The sequence below is a fragment of the Chenopodium quinoa genome, unplaced genomic scaffold, assembly GCF_001683475.1.
Source record: "Chenopodium quinoa cultivar QQ74 unplaced genomic scaffold, ASM168347v1, whole genome shotgun sequence".
NCBI lineage: Eukaryota > Viridiplantae > Streptophyta > Magnoliopsida > Caryophyllales > Amaranthaceae > Chenopodium > Chenopodium quinoa.
In genome coordinates, this window is record NW_018742681.1 from 2,189,853 (window position 1) to 2,208,363 (window position 18,511).

Here is an 18,511-nt window from a genome sequence, read left to right on the forward strand (position 1 = left end):
TTTTTTTTTTTTTTTTTTTTTGGGATGTTTGATTTCGAATAATTTTACTAAGGAAGGAAAAGGAGAAACTGATTCTGTTAAAAAATATTAATAAGAAAACCGCTACTTCAGTACACCGCTACTTGAAGTAGCGGTTTTCTAATTAACCCGTTTTAAAAATAATTTCCACTGAACCGGTGACGTGGACGGTACGGTGAAAATTAAAAAAGGATTAGCTATAATTTGGGAATTAGATACTTTCTCAACATTATTTAGGAAAAGTGCTCTTTAAAAAACGGTGGAGTAGTTATTATCCATATATACGGATGTTCGCTTAGAAATTCCAAAGCTCAAAGCGGCCCGTAACCTGAATTTCCCCGCCATAGCAGTTTCAAGCTCAAATGACAATGGCGGCTATGTCAATTCTTCCTTCTCGCTTTATCAAATGCTTATCTCTCTCCTCATCTTCTGCTCCTACCACCACCCTCCAGGAAATCGCTTCTTCTTCTCCTCAAGGTCTCTCTCTTTCTCTTTCTCTCTCCTCATTTTCGTCTTCTTCAATGACTTCTGCTCTCATTCTTTGATGTTCTGAACTCACTGTACATGATTAATTGTCAAAAAATATGATTTCTAATTTACAATATAGCTATCTATATTAATTTGCCTGATTTTAATTCGCCAAACGGTGTAGTTTTGGTCCTTTTGGAGTTATTTTTTGTTAGGCTTTCTGCATGATTTTTGATTGCTTAATGGGCCAATTATGAATAATAAATCATTTTTTTGAACTCCAATAGCTTCCCGTCCTAAATTCCAAGAGACTTTTTTTGTAAAAAAACTTGCAACTTTGAATTTCATATATATGAATGATTTTGATACCTTGGTGGCTTGGTGTATACCAGAATGATGTATTGGCACTTGGCAGTTAGATTATCTGCTAATTGGTAGCCGAAATTGCACATAATGCCTTCTTTATTTCAATTAATTATTGGAGATTTATATAAGAATATCATCTATATTGGTTTAGCACTTTTGTTGGTGGTTTGTGACTTTATTGCTATAGACTTTGTATCTGTGCCCTATCTTTCGAACCGTAATGGACTATAATAACATTTATGTTGCTTTTGAGGATGAGATGCTCATTTACATGTGTTAATTTAAATGGTAGAAAGTGTTAAAAGTCTTAATTCTTGTTGCTGTGAAATGTATTCAATCCCTTGGAACTGGTAAAATTTTTGCCTTTAATTTGTAGGACGTATTGGAATCACATTTCTTCTATTATGTTAGTAATCGAGTGACACAAACAATATTGGAACCTTAAAGGTGTTAAAGCAGTCTATGCTAGGGGACAATATGAAAGGGGACATTTACTTAAGGAAGTCTGAGAGTTGAGGCTAATATAGTCATATGTTGATTCTATTGGAGGGCATTTATATTACTCATTATCTAGTTCAGAGAGAAAATTATACTGGAATGATGTTTAAAAAATTTGAGGTTGGATGAAATAGAGCTTAAAGTTGGGCTTGAACACATAGCGTAATTCTCCATCCATCCTAGAATAGTTCAAACATTTGTCTTGGATTGGTTTGAAAACTTCATAATTGAGAAAAACCCCAATTTTATTGTAATCCATATCTCTTTCTACCATAAAAAAATTAAGAACCTCACTATTACTATCACTCACAATTAAAAAATAAAAAAATACTCCAATATATTCTAACTTCTATCACATCTACCTTCTCAATAAAATAATACTTTTGTTATCTTCTAGCACATCCGCATTTCTTATTCTGCTTAAACGCCTTAATCCTGTAAGTAGGATCGGCTACATGAACCAACATGAAGACTTCCTAGAAGGTCACCCATCCTAATACTACCCTCAATCATTGTGGCTCATGTCAAGCGATGTAACAAAGTTTTACACTGGCTGTCACTGGCCTACCGTAACCCTCTTCCTTTATCCAAGCTTGGGATTGGCAGTGGAAAACCCACTAGTGGAGTTTCTATTAGATAATAATTTATGCATCTCAATAACTCATCACAAAGAATTTTTCAAACTATTTAAGATGGATGGAGATTTTAACTTAAGTTATCTCATGTAGATATGTTCTTCGATTGACTTTTCAAAAATTCCATGTCCATCAAGTTATTTAGTTATGTATTAAAAAGATGTGTTCTTTGAAAGGCAACAGTAACATCTATAATACTCTAATACCTCAAGGAGTTGTCCCTTAAAGAAGGTTAAGGGTTCTTGGGTGTATGTAAAGGTCATGAGTTCCCCCCTCCCTCAACTATGAACGGGGAGTTATCCCTGCCTACTCTTGCTGATACTCTGGATTCTGGAATATGACAGAAACTCCTTCCATGTTTTCTAGTTAACACTGACATTTTGCACTAATAACGTATTGACTTTGATTTTTTTTTTTTTTTTCTTACAAAAAACTAATTTATAATAACTTAATGTTGTTGTATAATATATTGTTGGATTAGTCACAATGATATTTTCAAAATATCATTTTTCAAATTTTTATAAACACACAATTAGTGATATTAATTGTCAAATATATGCCTCAGCATACGTGAAAAGTGCTAATGTATCACGAAAAAAAAAAAAAACAGAGGGAGTATAATAAAAATGATTTGGAAAATTGGTTGCGAAGGGTCAAATGTTAGAAGAAGCTGCAAATGAGTATTAGGAAATTGCATAAGTGATTATTTGGACTGTAATAAAAAAAAAAAGTTGGAACAAACACACAATTACAGCTTTTTCCTAAAGCATACCAAGGGATAAGTGGATAACACCATAAAGAATAGTTTTGATGCATTGCGGGCAAAGGTGCAATTAGTACAATTATGAAAAGTCCTACCATCGTTTTCTGCAAGCCTATGGTTATTTCATAGTTATATAAACTATGAAATAACTAATTGTAATAGCCATACAATATCAAATTTCACCCTTAAATGTTACTATTAATGATAAATTTTATATGATTCACATATGATAACTTTCTTAGCTTGTCATACAAGGTTCTAAATATAGTAATATAAGTACGATTTTACTTTAATTATTCTTATACTACCAATTCATATGATTGAAATTAGTCCTTGAACAATAATAAGAGTGCGGGATTGAATTAGAAAGCATAATGAGGGGTCATACATTTTACTGTTCTTCTTGAAGGACTTGTTTTTTATCACTTTCTCTATCTTTTTCATCTGATGTGTTGTGTTTGATTTTAAGTATAGGAGTAATAGATGTTTTTGAGGACGTGTATCTAGGGTTTTTTTTTATGTGTGTTTGTGTCTAAGGTTTTACGTGGGTGGTTCTAAAGAGAAAATTCTGGAGTGAATGTTAATAACCAGAATGTCAAAAGTCCTCACCAAAGGTTTGGTCAAATGGCCTGTCTACAGGGAAATAAAGGTTGGGGAAAAATCTGATATTTTCTGCAAGTCTGCAGAGGGCAGCACCACTTTGAAAATATTGCGACTTTTGTGGCACCACTTTGAAGTGATGCTTATTTAATGGTTGCCAGTTTGGCATAATATGAAATGAACAAAGAGGGGTTGGAGAAAGGGCTTTTTGATCAATATCATAGATGTCCTTGTACTCTATTTCTTTCTTCAAGGGACATTATTGTTTTTGCACTGTATGCTAATTGTCACTGGTATTATATCTATACTTTGCAGGAATTGCAAAGGTTGTTCTGAAGAAAGGAAAGACTCAACTCTTTAAGTATGGAAGTCCTATGGTCTATAGTGGGGCAGTTGATAGAATAATTGGTAGACCACCGCCCAAGACTGGCGAAGTTGTTTTGGTAGCCGATGGAGCAGAAATTCCAATAGGATGGGGCTTATACAATTCCGCTTCTATGTTTTGTGTTCGTCTAATGCAGTTAGAGGAGGAAGCTTCAAGGTAAATAGTCTTAAGAGCTTAATGTATTTTTCCTTATTACTTCTACAGGGGATGATTTCAATATCTTTTCTTCTACATATGTAGAGACCCTACATGTGCATTGAACATGGAGAGACTACTGGAGCATAGAATAAATGCGGCCACAGATTTACGAAGACAGTTAGGGCTCCCTTCTATAAATACAAATGCGTACCGTCTTGTCAACAGTGAAGGAGACAGGTGCCTACATCAAACTTGGGAGAATGTATATATTTACACAGCTCTTAAAAGAGAATCATACTAAGAGTTTGATGATCAGTAGAAACTTCTGTCCGTTTATTACACAGACTATGATGCATTTTTGTAACATTGTCTTTGGTGTTTTCTTCATCTCATAATATATCATATGCTGGACTCAGGTTGTCTGGCCTTATTGTTGATGTGTTTGGTGATGTAGCTGTTGTTGCATCTTCTGCTGCATGGGTTGAGAAGTACAAACTAGAAATAGAGGCTTTTATCAATAAAGTTGATGGAATACGTCATATAAACTGGAGACCTTCAGTTGACATGTTAAAAGAAGAGGGTTTAGACCTTTTGCAGTTGAAGCATACACCTGTTGCTCCTCTTCCACAAGTAGAGGTATTTACCTCCTGAAAGAAGGCATAAACAGAGAGAAATAACTTGCTTTTCCTAAATATATTGTGTTTAACGTGGAGAAAAGTTATGTGAGTATTGCTTTATGATCCTATTCACTCATTATTCCCTAATCAGTGAAGCATTTGCAATCTAACTGCTGAAACTTTTTCAGGTGAAGGAAAATGGAATTATATATGCTATTTCACTCACGGGACAGAAAACAGGATTTTATGCTGATCAACGTGAAAACCGTCAGTTCATAGCAACAATTGCCGAAGGCAAGAGGGTCCTTGATATATGCTGCTATAGTGGCGGATTTTCTCTTAATGCAGCACGTGGTGGTGCTGTGTCAGTAACCGGTATATATTACATTTTAGAAATTTTTACCCCCCTCCCCCAACACACACACTCTTGTGTGGAGAAATCTGTAGGCATATTATGGCAGCTATCCAATGCCTTGAATCTTAAATTATAAGGCATGGTCAACATGTGAAATTATGCTGTTCACATCATAAATTATGAACATTATGCTTCATAGTATGCTATATGCTTATTGTTAATATCCTCCCTTGTATTTCATATGTGAATATGTGAAGCATTACCTCCGCCCCCCCCCCCCCCCCTTATCTTTTTCTTCTTCTTCTTCTTTGGTAGGCTTGCAATTGTTTTTGGATATAACTATAAGACCACTGAATTTTAGAAGTTTTTTAAAATTAAGACAGTCTGAATTTCAAATTGGTATTTCTTGTGCACCAAGCTGTAATATTTTCTAGACCTATTAAGACTAAGAATAAGAATAATGGGAGCCTTATAAGACAATTTGAGTTTGACATTCATAAAGTTGAGCTGTCATTTGTTGCTCAATCTAGAGGAGGGAGAAAGATGGGGAAATACAAACAAACATCCTCTAACAAAAATGGAGATTTGGAAATGGGAAAAAGAAACAGTTCCGAGTTCCTTTTCCTAGCCTTAATGACTAGGTTATCTTCTTATGTACCTCAGAAGCTATTAATGTATGATTTCTTATGATTCTATTTAGTTTTCAAATCATTGAATTATTAATTATCACTGGATGTAAGACAAATTGTAGTTTCAAACCATGATAAACCGTGTTTCTAAGTTCTATTGTGTGCATCTGTCATGAGGATGAATACAAACAATTGTTATCTATTGCAAGGTATTGATTCATCGATGCCTGCTCTGGAGCTTGCAGAAAAAAATGTTGTACTCAATGGCCTAGAATCTGAGAGGGTAACATTTTTGAAGCAAGATGCATCTGACTTCATGAAGAAAGCTGCTGCTAGAAACGAGACATGGGATATTGTCATTTTAGACCCTCCTAAACTGGCTCCACGGAAAGAGGTCAGTTAAAGTTTGCATGAACTTTATTGGTTAATAGAAAAGGCTAAAACTTGACTGCATTTTGTTGACGACGTAATTGAGTTTTAATGCTCTCTCTCTCTCTCTCTCTCTCTCTCTCTCTCTCTCTCTCTCTCTCTCTCTCTCTCTCTCTGTAATTAAAGTTAGTATATTGAAAATAAACTTTAGATTAATCCAACGGCAAATTATGTATTAATATCTTATTTTAAGTATTATATTAATAACATGTGGTCAAAGTTAGTATATAAATAGTACAAAATTTAATTTTTGCAATTTTAAGGAAACATAGGAAGTATATATAATTAAGCTCCAAGAGAACCAAGTTTAAGATGAGAATTGAGAACCAAATTTATCTCTCTAAAGTATTGCTAAAATGTTCCCTATAAAAAGTGAGTGGGTGTAAGAAAAAGTGGATTAAGTAAGACACCTGGAGTAAGAGGTGGGTGGGTGTAAAAAAAAATAGATAAAAGAAGAGAGAGTGCGTAAAAAAGTTATATATAGTGTAGGATAAAGTAGTAAAAAGGGTTTGACTAACAATGACAAACTAAAAGTGATTCGAACTTTTCAAAACACTCTAAAACAAAAAGTGAGTTGAGTCTGACTTTTAGGAATGAAGGGAGTATTATAGTAAATTGCATTGATTTAAAAGTATATGTCCAATTTTGCAATTTTTTATATGACTTCCAATTAAAATAAACACATTTATAGTTATTAGGTTGTAGCATTGACAATAAACTTGTCAATTTCTTTGATTTAAAAAATGTTTAAGATAATATTTATTTCATATGATTTTAACTGTAAACAAAACACTAGTAAAAGTAAATGACATTTATTTTTTATTTTTTTTAAGGAACCAATCAAGAAGTTGCAATATTACCAACTTCCCATTAATGAAATCAGTTAGCGTCCATTTATAAAGGTCTGAGTGGTCTCATTGACAAGGGAATAGATCGAAGTCTAATCACCCTATATCAAACAAGATTTATAAGCACTTAACTATCCTAAGCAAGCATAGGATTGTACTACGAGGAAAGGGAAATACAATTGAAATTGATCCAATGATTAAGCTACTTCGAAATCGAAATGTTGAAGTTGAATTATCTAAATTGAATTACAATTCAAATTGACAAGTAAATCAAATGATAAAGGCACTAGGGGGTTGGATTCCTCATGAAATCAAGGAATTTAATGTAGGATTTGGGCATCAATCAACTAACACCATGCAAAGACTAGGATGTTAGGAGCAATTGACATCAATCAAGAACAAATTCTCAAAATCTTAAGTCAAGATCCCTCTCAAACTTAATCCTAAGAGAATTTAGATCAAGCATGCAATCTATTATGTCAATTAAAGTTCACATTCCCATGACAAACAAAGATTAACATGCTATTATGATCATCAACTAAGGTAGCTTATCCTAGTCCAACAATCAACAAGCAAACCTCATCGAATGTATTTTGACATGAAACAAAGAATCTTTATAATTTGGGATTGGTAATAATGCTTTGTGCACATCATAATGTTGACAATTTTTGCTTATCTTGCCATTCGTAGCTTTCTAATTATACATAGTGAATAAATTAGTCTAAATGAGTTGTGTGTGTGTGAGAACCATCTAAAGGTAGATTTGATCTCTGAAGCCTAAATAGAGAACTTTAACTATTGTTAATATGTTGACCTTCTCATCTGAAATGTGGATTTAAAGTTAGCTCGTTAACAATATGTTATCTGGGCTCAATCGAAGTTGAATCATACAAAATTTTCTCTCCTTCCTGATTTTTATTTCCAACACACCTTTAGTTAAGTACTACTCAACTCTGTCTCTATTTAGTTGACATATTTTTATTTTAGCATAGCTTTGACCATCTTTTTTGGCTATTATTCATAAGCAGGTTTTAATAAGTAAGATATTAGATTTATCCTAATGTATATTATTGGAATTTTAACTTGTTATAAGTTTTATAGATAGATAATCAAAGATATTGATGGACAAATTGTGATAAAAGTCAATGTGTGTCAACTAAATAAAGACACGAAAGTAAGTAAATAAGCTCCATAGGATCAGCACCTAATAAAGTATTGATGTGGTTCCGTCGCGGGATAAAATTGAAATGTACAAGGTCCTGATCCTTGATTTGTTTCTTGGTAAATCAAGCATTAAGCCCCTATGACTTTTGCTACCTCAGCACCTTGTGTTGTTCTTAGCCTGGTGCTTGTTTTAATAGTAAGCGAGCTATTGGGATAGGTGTCCTAAATAGTTTAGGAGTTTACTTTTAAATGATGTTTGTGATGGACTAATTTAGTGGCTCGACCGCTCGAGTTAACCGGGTCAAACACCTTTATTGGTGTATTCGAGGCGTGAAAAAGGGAAGAACAAGGGTCAGCACCAACATGAGCAAGGTCAAAAGCAAGAGTAGCAACCAAGGAGCATTTCTATGCAAGAAGACAAATCCAATTAAGGAGTTTAGGGAAGAAAGCAACCAACTATAATTATGTTTGCTTATGGTTTTTCTATATTAGCTAAGTAGTCACATGTATCTCCTTCACGTCAGCCGACCATTAGAAATCTTGAGTATAAGTAGTGTAGTATGTGTTACAAGAATCCCTCCAGTTTTTGAGTGAAACACGTTGAGATTAGTAGCCTCAAGGTACCATGAGACTTATAGCCTAAAGGTTAAAGCTATACTTATCTCTCTAAGTTTGTAATCCGAAAATCATTAGCAATTCAAGCTTTAGCATTAAATTACTATTGATTGTGTTTAATCTTGGTGTGGAAAATCTGGTCTATTACAACCTGGTATCAGAGCCGGTTCGATCATGGTGAACAATACTGTTTCGGGGTTTTCTGTGTCCCTCGGGAAAGTTACGTCACTAAGCCTGGATTCTGGGCACCTTTACCTGCAAGACAACGGAGACCCCGCGCAGTAGAAGCTCCGCCTCCAACGATCAAATTAGAACCGGTTGAAGAATGTAAAAAAGGTGCCAAAAGTAAAGTGAGATTTTCTCGGATTCCGAGATCGGGTGTTTTTCTCTGAGGTGAGAGAATTGATTATGTTGTAATAATTGAATGTGTCCCTGAAATGGGGAAAATCTCCCTGTTTATAGGGTCATTGGAAAAGGTGCCCTCTCTTAGGTCATCTTGACCTAGATTTGGTGGGCGAAAGCCGTTTTTATGGCTTTCTCGGGAATTGGGCCCTGGAGGTTGCTTTTTTCCTTTGCTAATTGGGGATGTCAGGTATCAGTTAGTGAGTGGCCCTTATTGGACCTGTCTTGGGGTGACACGTGTCCCCTTCCGATGGGGCCACGTAGCATGGGTATTTTTACCCAAATCATTTGCCCCTCACAGGGGTGACGTGGCGTGCCACGTGGCACCTGTGACGCGTGTCACTCTGGAAGTGGTGAACAGTTTTTACGTGTTCACCTTCTGAGGGAATTACGGGGATGCCCCCGTTTTTACCCCTCTATAAATAAGCATCTACCCCTACCCTTCCTCCCTCATCTTTGACATTTGAAAAAGTCTAGAGAGAGAAAAAGAGAAAATTCTAGAGAGAGAGAGACTCTGGTTGTCGCTTGATGTAACTTCCGCAAAAACTTTCGTCTGCTATTTTCGTTGACATAGCCGGTCAACGCTTGAGACTCGTTTCAGCAAGCTACATTAAGGTAACCGTCTCTCCCCTTCTCAGCTCTTTCAAGCTTTACCGTTTGTATATATATAACTTTAATAAATGGATTCACCAACAGCACGCACGGCACAGCCTAGGTCAATAACCAGCCGTTCTCCTAGTACGGCTGAGTCTAGGACTGGGGTGCTGTCTCTGGGTGTTTGGATCTGCCTTGCTCATTCCCGAATTTGACTGTCTCTGTGCGTCAAAGAGACGGCTACAAGGCCAAGACATAGAAGGCACACTTTAGAAGTCCCGGCTGATGAGGTTACGTCGCCTGAGGAATATGATAGGACGGATGAGCAAGAGGCAGATTCTCCCCCGAGTGCCCCCACTACTCCCATTGATGGGATTTTAAATGAGACAGACGGAGAGGGATCCGTCTCTGCCCCTAGTGCGCAAAACGAATTTGAACAGGAAGACGGCGAAGAGGTCGTCCAACGATCTGATTCTGAGGCATCAAGCTCCCTACAAGCGGATGTCGACTGCCAGGAGGGTGAGTCATCGAAGGGGTCGTCTATGACCAACCCGACTGAGACACACATGTCCGCCAAGGATAGAATTACCCTGGAAGCTAGCTTCGAAGCTTTTAGGGATAGGTGCCCAATGGGGAAAGGTTGGGAAATAATTGTGCCGCCTGTAGAGACGGCTGTCGTCTGGGAGGATGATATTGACCATGCCGACAACTATTTCGGCTGCTATGAGGCGACATTTAAAGCCGGCCTCCGCTTCCCCCTCCACAAAGGAATTAGAGCCATCTTGAGGGTTATGAGTTAGGTGTATGGCAACTCACACCCAACTCATGGGTGAACATTCGGAGCTATATCGCCGCCTGCGAGATGCAAAATCTTACGCCCAGCTTTGAGGCGTTCGCTCATATGCATTACATGAGCCGAATCCGTGATATACGTTGACCATACTCCCAAAATACATGATTACTTTGGACAAGCCGTCCAAGTGGACCAACTGGAAGAGCAAGTTTTATTTAGTCTCTTCCCCGTCTCTGCGACACGACCCCTTTCTCCGCCGGTACAACAAGGAGCCGGCTCTCTTAGGGAAGAAGTGTGCCCTTCCACACGTTCTTGAGAAGGCCTGGCTGAAATAATGGAGCCGGAGTTTTTCTAAACCACAACTGCACCCGTAGACGATGGCTCGGAAATACTAGTGCCCAAGAAATTGGGTACCCCATCCAGACCGACTCAAGGATGAGGCGTTCCTCTCCGCCTGTGGTCTTAGTACCATGTTTAAGAGACGTACGTTAACCATTTAGCCGGCGTTATGTTGCCGTTTCTATTATTGTGATTACTGTTTTGTCTAATCAACCGGTTTCTTTTTGCAGAAAAAGTGGTGGATGCTGAAAAGACGGCTGCCAAGTCTGCGGCCCAGACTCGGAAGGATCGGCTTGAGAAGAAGAGGGCCTAACTGGCGGTAAAGAATGTTGGGGTAAGTTCCGCCTGCATCCCTTGTGTGAACTTTTATAGACATCAGACGGTTGTTACCCGGCTGTAACACATTTGTTCCAGTTTCAGGAGGGGAGCAAACACTTTCCACGATCCATTTCGAAAATGCTCAAGCGCAATGCTGATGAGCTTGGCAAAACCCCTTCCAAAGTGAGGAAGGTAAATCCAACTTAGACGGCTTCATCCCTGCTGCCTGTACAAAACAGACCAACAACCGGAGGTAAAGGTCCGGAAGGTCTGAAAATGCTCAGTCTCCGCTGAGCTTGTTGGCAATGAGCTGGACGTCCCTCGGATGTCGAAGAGTGTTAAGCCACTCGGTGCTGCAACTGTTTCTGCAGCGGCTGTGGGTGGAGACCCCACGGTCTGAAAACCAAGGTATGGACGACTGTTTCGAACTCCCATGGCCGCTTGAGCATATGCGAGTCAAATCTCAAGCTACCCAATCGGGAGATTCGTCTGGCAGTCGGCACAATATAGGTGCTGCTTATGCTGCTTTCTCACCACATCCTTCTTCTACTGTAGATCTCTCTCAAAGGTGGCCAGACCTCCAGCAGTACTCCAAACGGATGTTGAGGACCCTAACTCGGTCTGAGAAAGACCAGGATTGAACCGGCCAAGAGCCATCTGTATTTCCGGCCTGTGAGCAGAGTATTTGAATGTAATTTAAACAATCTTTATTTCCCAGATGTGGATCCGGTTTGACAATCACTCTCCCGGCCCTTTGGTCGGGCTTTATTTTATGAAATTGCCAACTAAGTCGGTTTTGTTAAATTTGCTTCAATTTTTGCAATTTTTTATTTGCTTTGATTTGTTTTGTATATATGCTTGAATTTTGCCTAACTTGTTAATTGTACGAGGCAACTAACAAAACTGGCTGACTATTTTGCCCCAAGGGGCTGTGTGGTTGGTTTTGGTTGATTGACTTGGGGTCTCTTGGTACTTTTAGGAGTATGATGAGTTCCTAAGTCAATCAATCACAACCGTGATTGCCCCAAACCAAATATAAAGCTGTCCAGGCGGTTTGAGCTTGGAACCCAGGTGGTCTTTGGAAGTTGCTTAGTCTATTGGACCAGGATCGTTTTAACCGTGTGGGGTATTTGTAACCCATTCATACACTCAGGCGCCCTCTGCCCCATTGGGAGGACTATAAGTATATGATTCTTAATGCAATCTAAGTTGGAATACGGTAGGTTACCGGCTGAGTCTGCGGACACGCGGTTTTAATACATCGTCTAGGTTTCCTTTAGATTGCTTATGTGGAACGGCTATGAGTGCGCCTCATTGGGCTAATCAATCTTTGCCGTTTGCGATAAGTTTATAAAGCAATGTACCACCCGGATGAGAGATGGACGTCGCCGGATGTCTACTCTTGTTGGAGCAGATGATTGGCTTTAATAAGGCCGTCTACACATTGCACAGACGGTATTCCCATTGGGAGATGTATATAATTAAATCAATAAATAAATAAACAGAGTTGAAATAATAAGCAACTTTTTCATTGATAGGCTTTTTATTTACAAAAATTTACAAGTTTTAGAAGTAGTATTTTTTAAGTTATCTACATTCCAAGTTCTGGCTAGCTGCCTGCCGTCTGGAATTTTAGGCGGTAGGTGCCGCGTCTCACTTCTTCATAGATCCGGTAGGGGCCTTCCCAATTGGGAGTCAACTTTCGTTGCTCATTGGCCCTACCGGTTGCTTCCATTTTCCGTAACACAAAGTCCCCTACTTTCAAGGGCCGCTTGTGTACTCTTTTGTGGTAGGCTCTTGTCATTCTCAGATGGTAATCTCATGACGTAAGGCGTCATTGCCCCTGCGCTCCGGGAGTGTGTCCAATGCTAACCGCATGGCCTGCCATTTGCCTCTTCATCATACAACATGATTCGAAGAGTTGGCTCATAAAACTCAATGGGCAAGACGGCTTCAACACCGTATACCATAAGGAATGGGGTTGCGCCGGTTGCCCCTTTTGCTGTTGTTCTGATGGCCCATAGGACATGAGTTAACTTTTCTGCCATAGACCGCAAGCCCTTTCAATTTTCTTTTTTATGTCGTCTGAGATAAGCTTGTTAGAGGGGGTTGTTTGCTTGGGGACGACCTACTGATGCAAAAACAGTAATAGATCCCTTGGTCTCCCAACCAATTATTGAGGGTAGACGTCTCAAACTGAGAGCCATTGTCAAAGACCATAGACATAGGTACCCCAAACCGGGTGATGATATTCTTCCAGATGAAGGAGATGACATCCTTTTGTCTTAATGCCTTTGACCGCCTCTACTTCTACCCATTTGGTGAAATAGTCAACGGCGACAAGGATATACCGCCGTCCGCCTAGCGCAGACGTATACGAACCCAGAATGTCCATGCCCCATTTGGCGAATGGTAATGGGCTATGAATGGCCGTCACATCAGTGGCTGGATTGTGTATGAGTCTGTCGAATCTTTGACACTTAACGCACTTCTTCACCATTTCCATGGCATCTGCCTCAAGAGTAGGTCAGATGTAGCCTTGCCGCCTGAAAAGGCTAGAGACCTGTCTCCTGTGTGTGAGGCACAAAAGCCCGAGTGTAGATCTTCCAGGATTTCTTGCCCCCTTTCTAGGGTGATGCATTTCAAAAGAGGTTGCAGAAAACTCTTCTTGAAAAGCTCTCCATTATGAATCTTAAAGTTGGCCGCATGTTTTTTTATTGCAGCCATTTCTGGATATGTAGCCGGTAAAGTGCCGTCTAGCAGATAGGCCTAGATGCCATCCATCCAGGTTGGGCTTCGCTCCAGGACTCCAATGGGATCTTCCTCAATACTTCGTTTTTCCATTACCTCCCTAACCGAGGCGTATTACAGGAGGCGGATGATGCCAACTTAGAAAGAGCATCCACCTATTGTTCCCTGACCGGGGCACTTGACTTAAATGGAATTCATCAAGTGTCCCAGCTTCTGACCTGACCGTCTGCAAGTATTTGACCATAGCCGGATGGGTGGCCTCATAGTCAGCATGGTATTGGCTAACAACCAATTGAGAATTAGAGCAGGCGTCAAGTTTTCTTGCTCCTGCCGCCTTGCAGATGTGTATACCGGCTAGCAGGGCTTCATACCCTATCTCATTATTCGAGGCCTGAAACTTGAACCGTAGTGCATATTCGTACTTGTCCTCCTCTGGGGACTGACATATAATCCCTGTACCACAACTGTGCATAGTAGAGCTCCCGTCTACATACACTTTCCAAACCTGATTAAGATTCTCCGGCTCAGCCGGCCTTGTCATTTCGATAATGAAGTCGGCAAATGCCTGACCCTTCACTGTCTTCCTTGGTTCGAAAGAGATTTCAAGACTCTGCATTTCAATAGCCCATTTGAGCATCCTATCGGATCACTCCAAGGTTGTCATTAGCCGCTTGAGGAGTTCGTCTGTGTAGACCACAACCGGATGTGCCAAGAAGTAAGGCTTCAACTTCTTGACTGCTATGAAAAGAGCTAGACCAAAATTTTCAACCATTGGGTACCGTAATTCAGCATTTCGAAGAACATGGCTAATGAAATAGACCGGGAGCTGGACGTCGTCTCTTTCAGCAAGGAGAACGCTATTAAGAGCATGGTCTGAGACGGCTAAGTACATGATAAACACCTCCTTTGGCAGAGGGCTAACAAGCCTCGGCAAAGAGCGTAAATGTTCTTTCAATTTCTGAAAGGTCACCTCAGCATCATCCCCCCATTCAAACCTAGTCTTCTTTTTGATAGCTTGGAAAAAATAGAGGCACTTGTCACCTGACCGGCCGAGGAATCTCCCCAATGCCGCCAGACAACCTGTTAACTTCTGAACTTCTTTGACAGTGCAGGGTGACTTCATGTCAATGACCGCTTGTATCTTCTCTGGGTTGGCCTCTATTCCCCTTTGATTAATTAAAAATCCGAGAAACTTCCCAGACTCAACTTCAAAGACACACTTCTTGGGATTGAGCATGACCTTGTGCCGCCTGAGTGTGGTGAACTCGGTGGTCAGCAAGGTGATCCGTCTGTAGCTTGGATTTGACTATCATGTCATCAATGTACACCTCTACATTCCTCCCAATTTGATTAATGAAGACTGTATTAATCGTCCGCTGGAAAGTAGCAGGCGCATTTTTCAAGCCAAACGGCATCACAGTATAACAGAATAACCCCTGATCAGTGACTCAAGTTCAAGATCAGACGCCTGATTATTAGCCGTCTCAAGAGCAACCGTGAGCTCCTTAATCAGTTCCTCTTGTTTCATCTCACGGGCTTTAGACTTTATATCATTCAAAGTGTTTCTATATTGAGCTGAGTTTTGGTATGGGTCACCGTGGCACAGGCGTCTCTTACCTCCTCTTGCTTCTCTCTAAACGGGACTTTGAGCTCGTCCATCCTCAGTATCGCCTACAGAACACAGCGGTTAAAAGATGGGTACAGAATACTGTTAAAATCAGGCATTTGAAAGGAAGCAAAGTTACCTCAGCCAGCAAGGCGAGGATGCGGTCAAAGTTGACCTGCTGCAGCCAGGGAACCTGGTCTTTCTCCGACCGGGTGAGGGTCCTCAGCATCCGTTTAGCATCCGTTTGGAGACTGCTGGAGGTCTGGCCTTTGAGAGAGATCTGCACCAGAAGAAGGATGTGGTGAGAAAGCAGAATAAGCGGCACCTATATTGTGTCGGCTGCCTGACGAATCTCCCGATTGGGTACCTTGAGATTTGACTCGCATATGCTCAAGCGGTCATGGGAGTTCAAAACAGTCGTCCATACCTTGGTTTTCATACTGAGGGGTCTCTCTACCCACAACTGTTGCAGAATCGATTGCAGCACCGAGTGGCTTGCCACTTTTCGACGTCCTGGGGACGTCCGGCTCATTCCCAGCCAACTCAGCGCTGAGACTGAGCGTTTTTAGACCTTCAGGACCTTTGCCTCCGGTTGTTGTACATGCGGTAAGGATGAAGCCGTCTGAGTTGGATTCACCTTCCTCACTTTGGAAGGGGTTTTGCCAAGTTCATCAGCATTCCGCTTGATTATTTTGGAGATGGATCGTGGAACATGTTTGCTCCCCTCCTAAAATTGGAACAAATGGGTTATAGCCGGGTAACAACCGTCTGATGTCTATTAAAGTTCACACAAGGGATGTAGACGATGCCAAATGTTTCGGGGTTTTCTATGTCCCTCGGGAAAGTTACGTCACTAAGCCTAGATTTTGGGCGCCTGTACCTACAAGACAACGGAGACCCCGGGCAGTAGGAGCTCCGCCTTTGAAGATCAAGTTAGAACTGGTCGAAGAATGTAAAAAGGTGCAGAAAGTAAAGTGAGATTTTCTCGGATTCCGAGATCAAGTGTTTTTCTCTGATGTGAGAGAATTGATTATGTTGTAATAATTGAATGTGTCTCTGAAATGGGGAAAATCTCCCTCTTTATAGGGTCATTGGAAAAGGTGCCCTCTCTTTGGTCATCTTGACCTAGATTTGGTGGGCTGCGCCGTTTTACGGCTTTCTCGGAATTGGGCCCTGATGGCTGCCTTTTCCTTTGCTGATTAGGGATGCCACGTGAGTGGCCTTTATTGGACCTGCCCTTGGGTGACACGTGTCCCCTTCTGATTGGGCCACGTAGAATGGGTATTTTTACCCAAATCAAGTACCACGCAACGTATGGACGCCATGGAAGGAAGGCTCACCGACCCGTTAACAGCCTGGATGGAGGTTGAGCACCCAGGAGGACTCGCTCACTCGAATAGTAGGAGTAGTTGTGAAGACCATCATAGAAGAAGAGAGAAAAAGTTGGAGGAGGTGGTGACCACCACCACCAAACTCGAGGGTCGTTTGGACTGCTTTCGGGTTGACATGGATAGTCAAGCAACCATAGAACGAGGGAAGATGGAGAAGCTACGAGAGGAAGTGAGGGCCGCAAAAGGATACCAACGCGCACCTCACCGGCCTCCGGTGATACAGCTGGAGGTAGAGGCTAGTCAAATTCACGACGAGAACAGGGTACCTAGCCCAGAGAAGAGGGGAACTTCGAGACGCGGGGATGACGACCACCAGACAACGGAGGGTGACGCCCTCCTAATAACGGGGGTTAGAGTGGCGGCGGATGGTGTATAGGAGATGTCAGAGGCAACCACTGAAATACCGTAAACTCGAAATGCCGACTTTCGCGGGCAATGATCTCGATAATTGGATTCTTCGGGCCGAAACCTTCTTTGAGTTTTATCAACTGACGGAGAGAGAAAAGAAAGAGGCGGCTGTGGTTGTTATGGATGGGTCGTCTTTATAATTGTTTCAGTGGGAGCAAAAGCGGCGGTCGGTTGATCGGTGGTTGGAGCTCAAGCAATGCATCCTTCATGAGTTTCGGCTGTCGCACTCACGCACACTATACGAACAATGGCTCGTGGTGGTATAAGATGGGTTAGTGGAGGATTACTATCGGAAGTTTATCGAACTAGTTGCTCCGTTGGAAGGAATCTCAGAAGATCTCTTGTTTGCCCAATTCATCAATGGGTCAAAAGGAAAAGTCAAGACTGACTTGAGATCCTTAGATCCACAGACCTTGGAGTGGGCCATGGAGATTGCGGGTCGAATAGAGGAAAAGAACCGATTTAGCAACTTAAAGGAAAAGTGGTGGGCTTCCACTAATTTGGGCCGGCCCAAAACGTGACTAGTAGCTCTAGTTATAACAACAAGAGAAAAGGTTAGAGCTTGGTATAAACCTACGGGGTGCCAAACCAATCCACCACTTTAGGCTCGTGGCCCAAGCTACATGAATCCCAAGCCTCAGTCAACATGACTGGAAACTCAACCAACAATTCCAGTAACAACAAAAGCGTCCCATTTATGAGACGATTAACAGAAGCGGAGTTGCAAGAGAGGAGGGCTGAGGGACTATGTTTCCGGTGTGACGAGAGGTGGGGAGTGGGACACCGGTGCAAGCGCAAGGAATTTTTTTGTCCTATTCACAGCCGGCAACAACAATGATGCCGAGGAAGAGGTGTACTGTGGGTCCGGTGAGGAGTAAGAAGGGGCGCAAGTAGAGGTGTCGCTATGCTCGGTAGTTGGGATTTCCTACCCGAAGACAATGAAGCTTAAAGGAGAGGTAAAAGGGAGGTCGGTGGTGGTGGTGTTAGTCGACCTTGGTGCCACCTACAACTTAATATCAACGGTGGTAGTGGGTGAGGCCAGTATTCCCATGATGGAAGGGGGTGAATTTGGGGTGTCTCGGCAATGGTGATGTGGTATGGGGTAAAGTTGCAAGGTGGAGTTACGATAGTAGAAGATTTTTGCCACTCAGGTTGGGAAACGCGAATGTAGTTTTGGGGGTACAATGGTTAGAGAAGTTAGGGGCAGTGACGACAAATTGGAAGACCCACGAGATGAAATTTGCGATAGGGGGAGTTCCCGTCATATTGGTTTGGGACCCGACCTTAGAGACGAGCCAAATTTCCTTGAAGGCAATGTTTCGAACCATACAAAAACAAGGCAGGGGAGTTTTACTTGAAATTAATCAAGTGGAAGGCGAAG

At 41.2% G+C, this 18,511-nt stretch overlaps 1 protein-coding gene across 1 annotated transcript in view; it reads left to right on the forward strand.

Annotated features, from left to right (window-relative positions):
• The window catches only part of LOC110722410 (ribosomal RNA large subunit methyltransferase I-like), a 26,612-nt gene continuing 8,101 nt past the window's right edge, over positions 1 to 18,511 (forward strand). The window contains exons 1-6 of the mRNA XM_021901676.1: positions 1 to 495; positions 3,664 to 3,889; positions 3,974 to 4,108; positions 4,288 to 4,507; positions 4,677 to 4,863; positions 5,682 to 5,866. Of these exons, the coding sequence (XP_021757368.1) occupies positions 381 to 495; positions 3,664 to 3,889; positions 3,974 to 4,108; positions 4,288 to 4,507; positions 4,677 to 4,863; positions 5,682 to 5,866 (1,068 nt within the window). The 5' untranslated portion in view covers positions 1 to 380. The remainder of the gene's footprint in view (positions 496 to 3,663; positions 3,890 to 3,973; positions 4,109 to 4,287; positions 4,508 to 4,676; positions 4,864 to 5,681; positions 5,867 to 18,511) is intronic.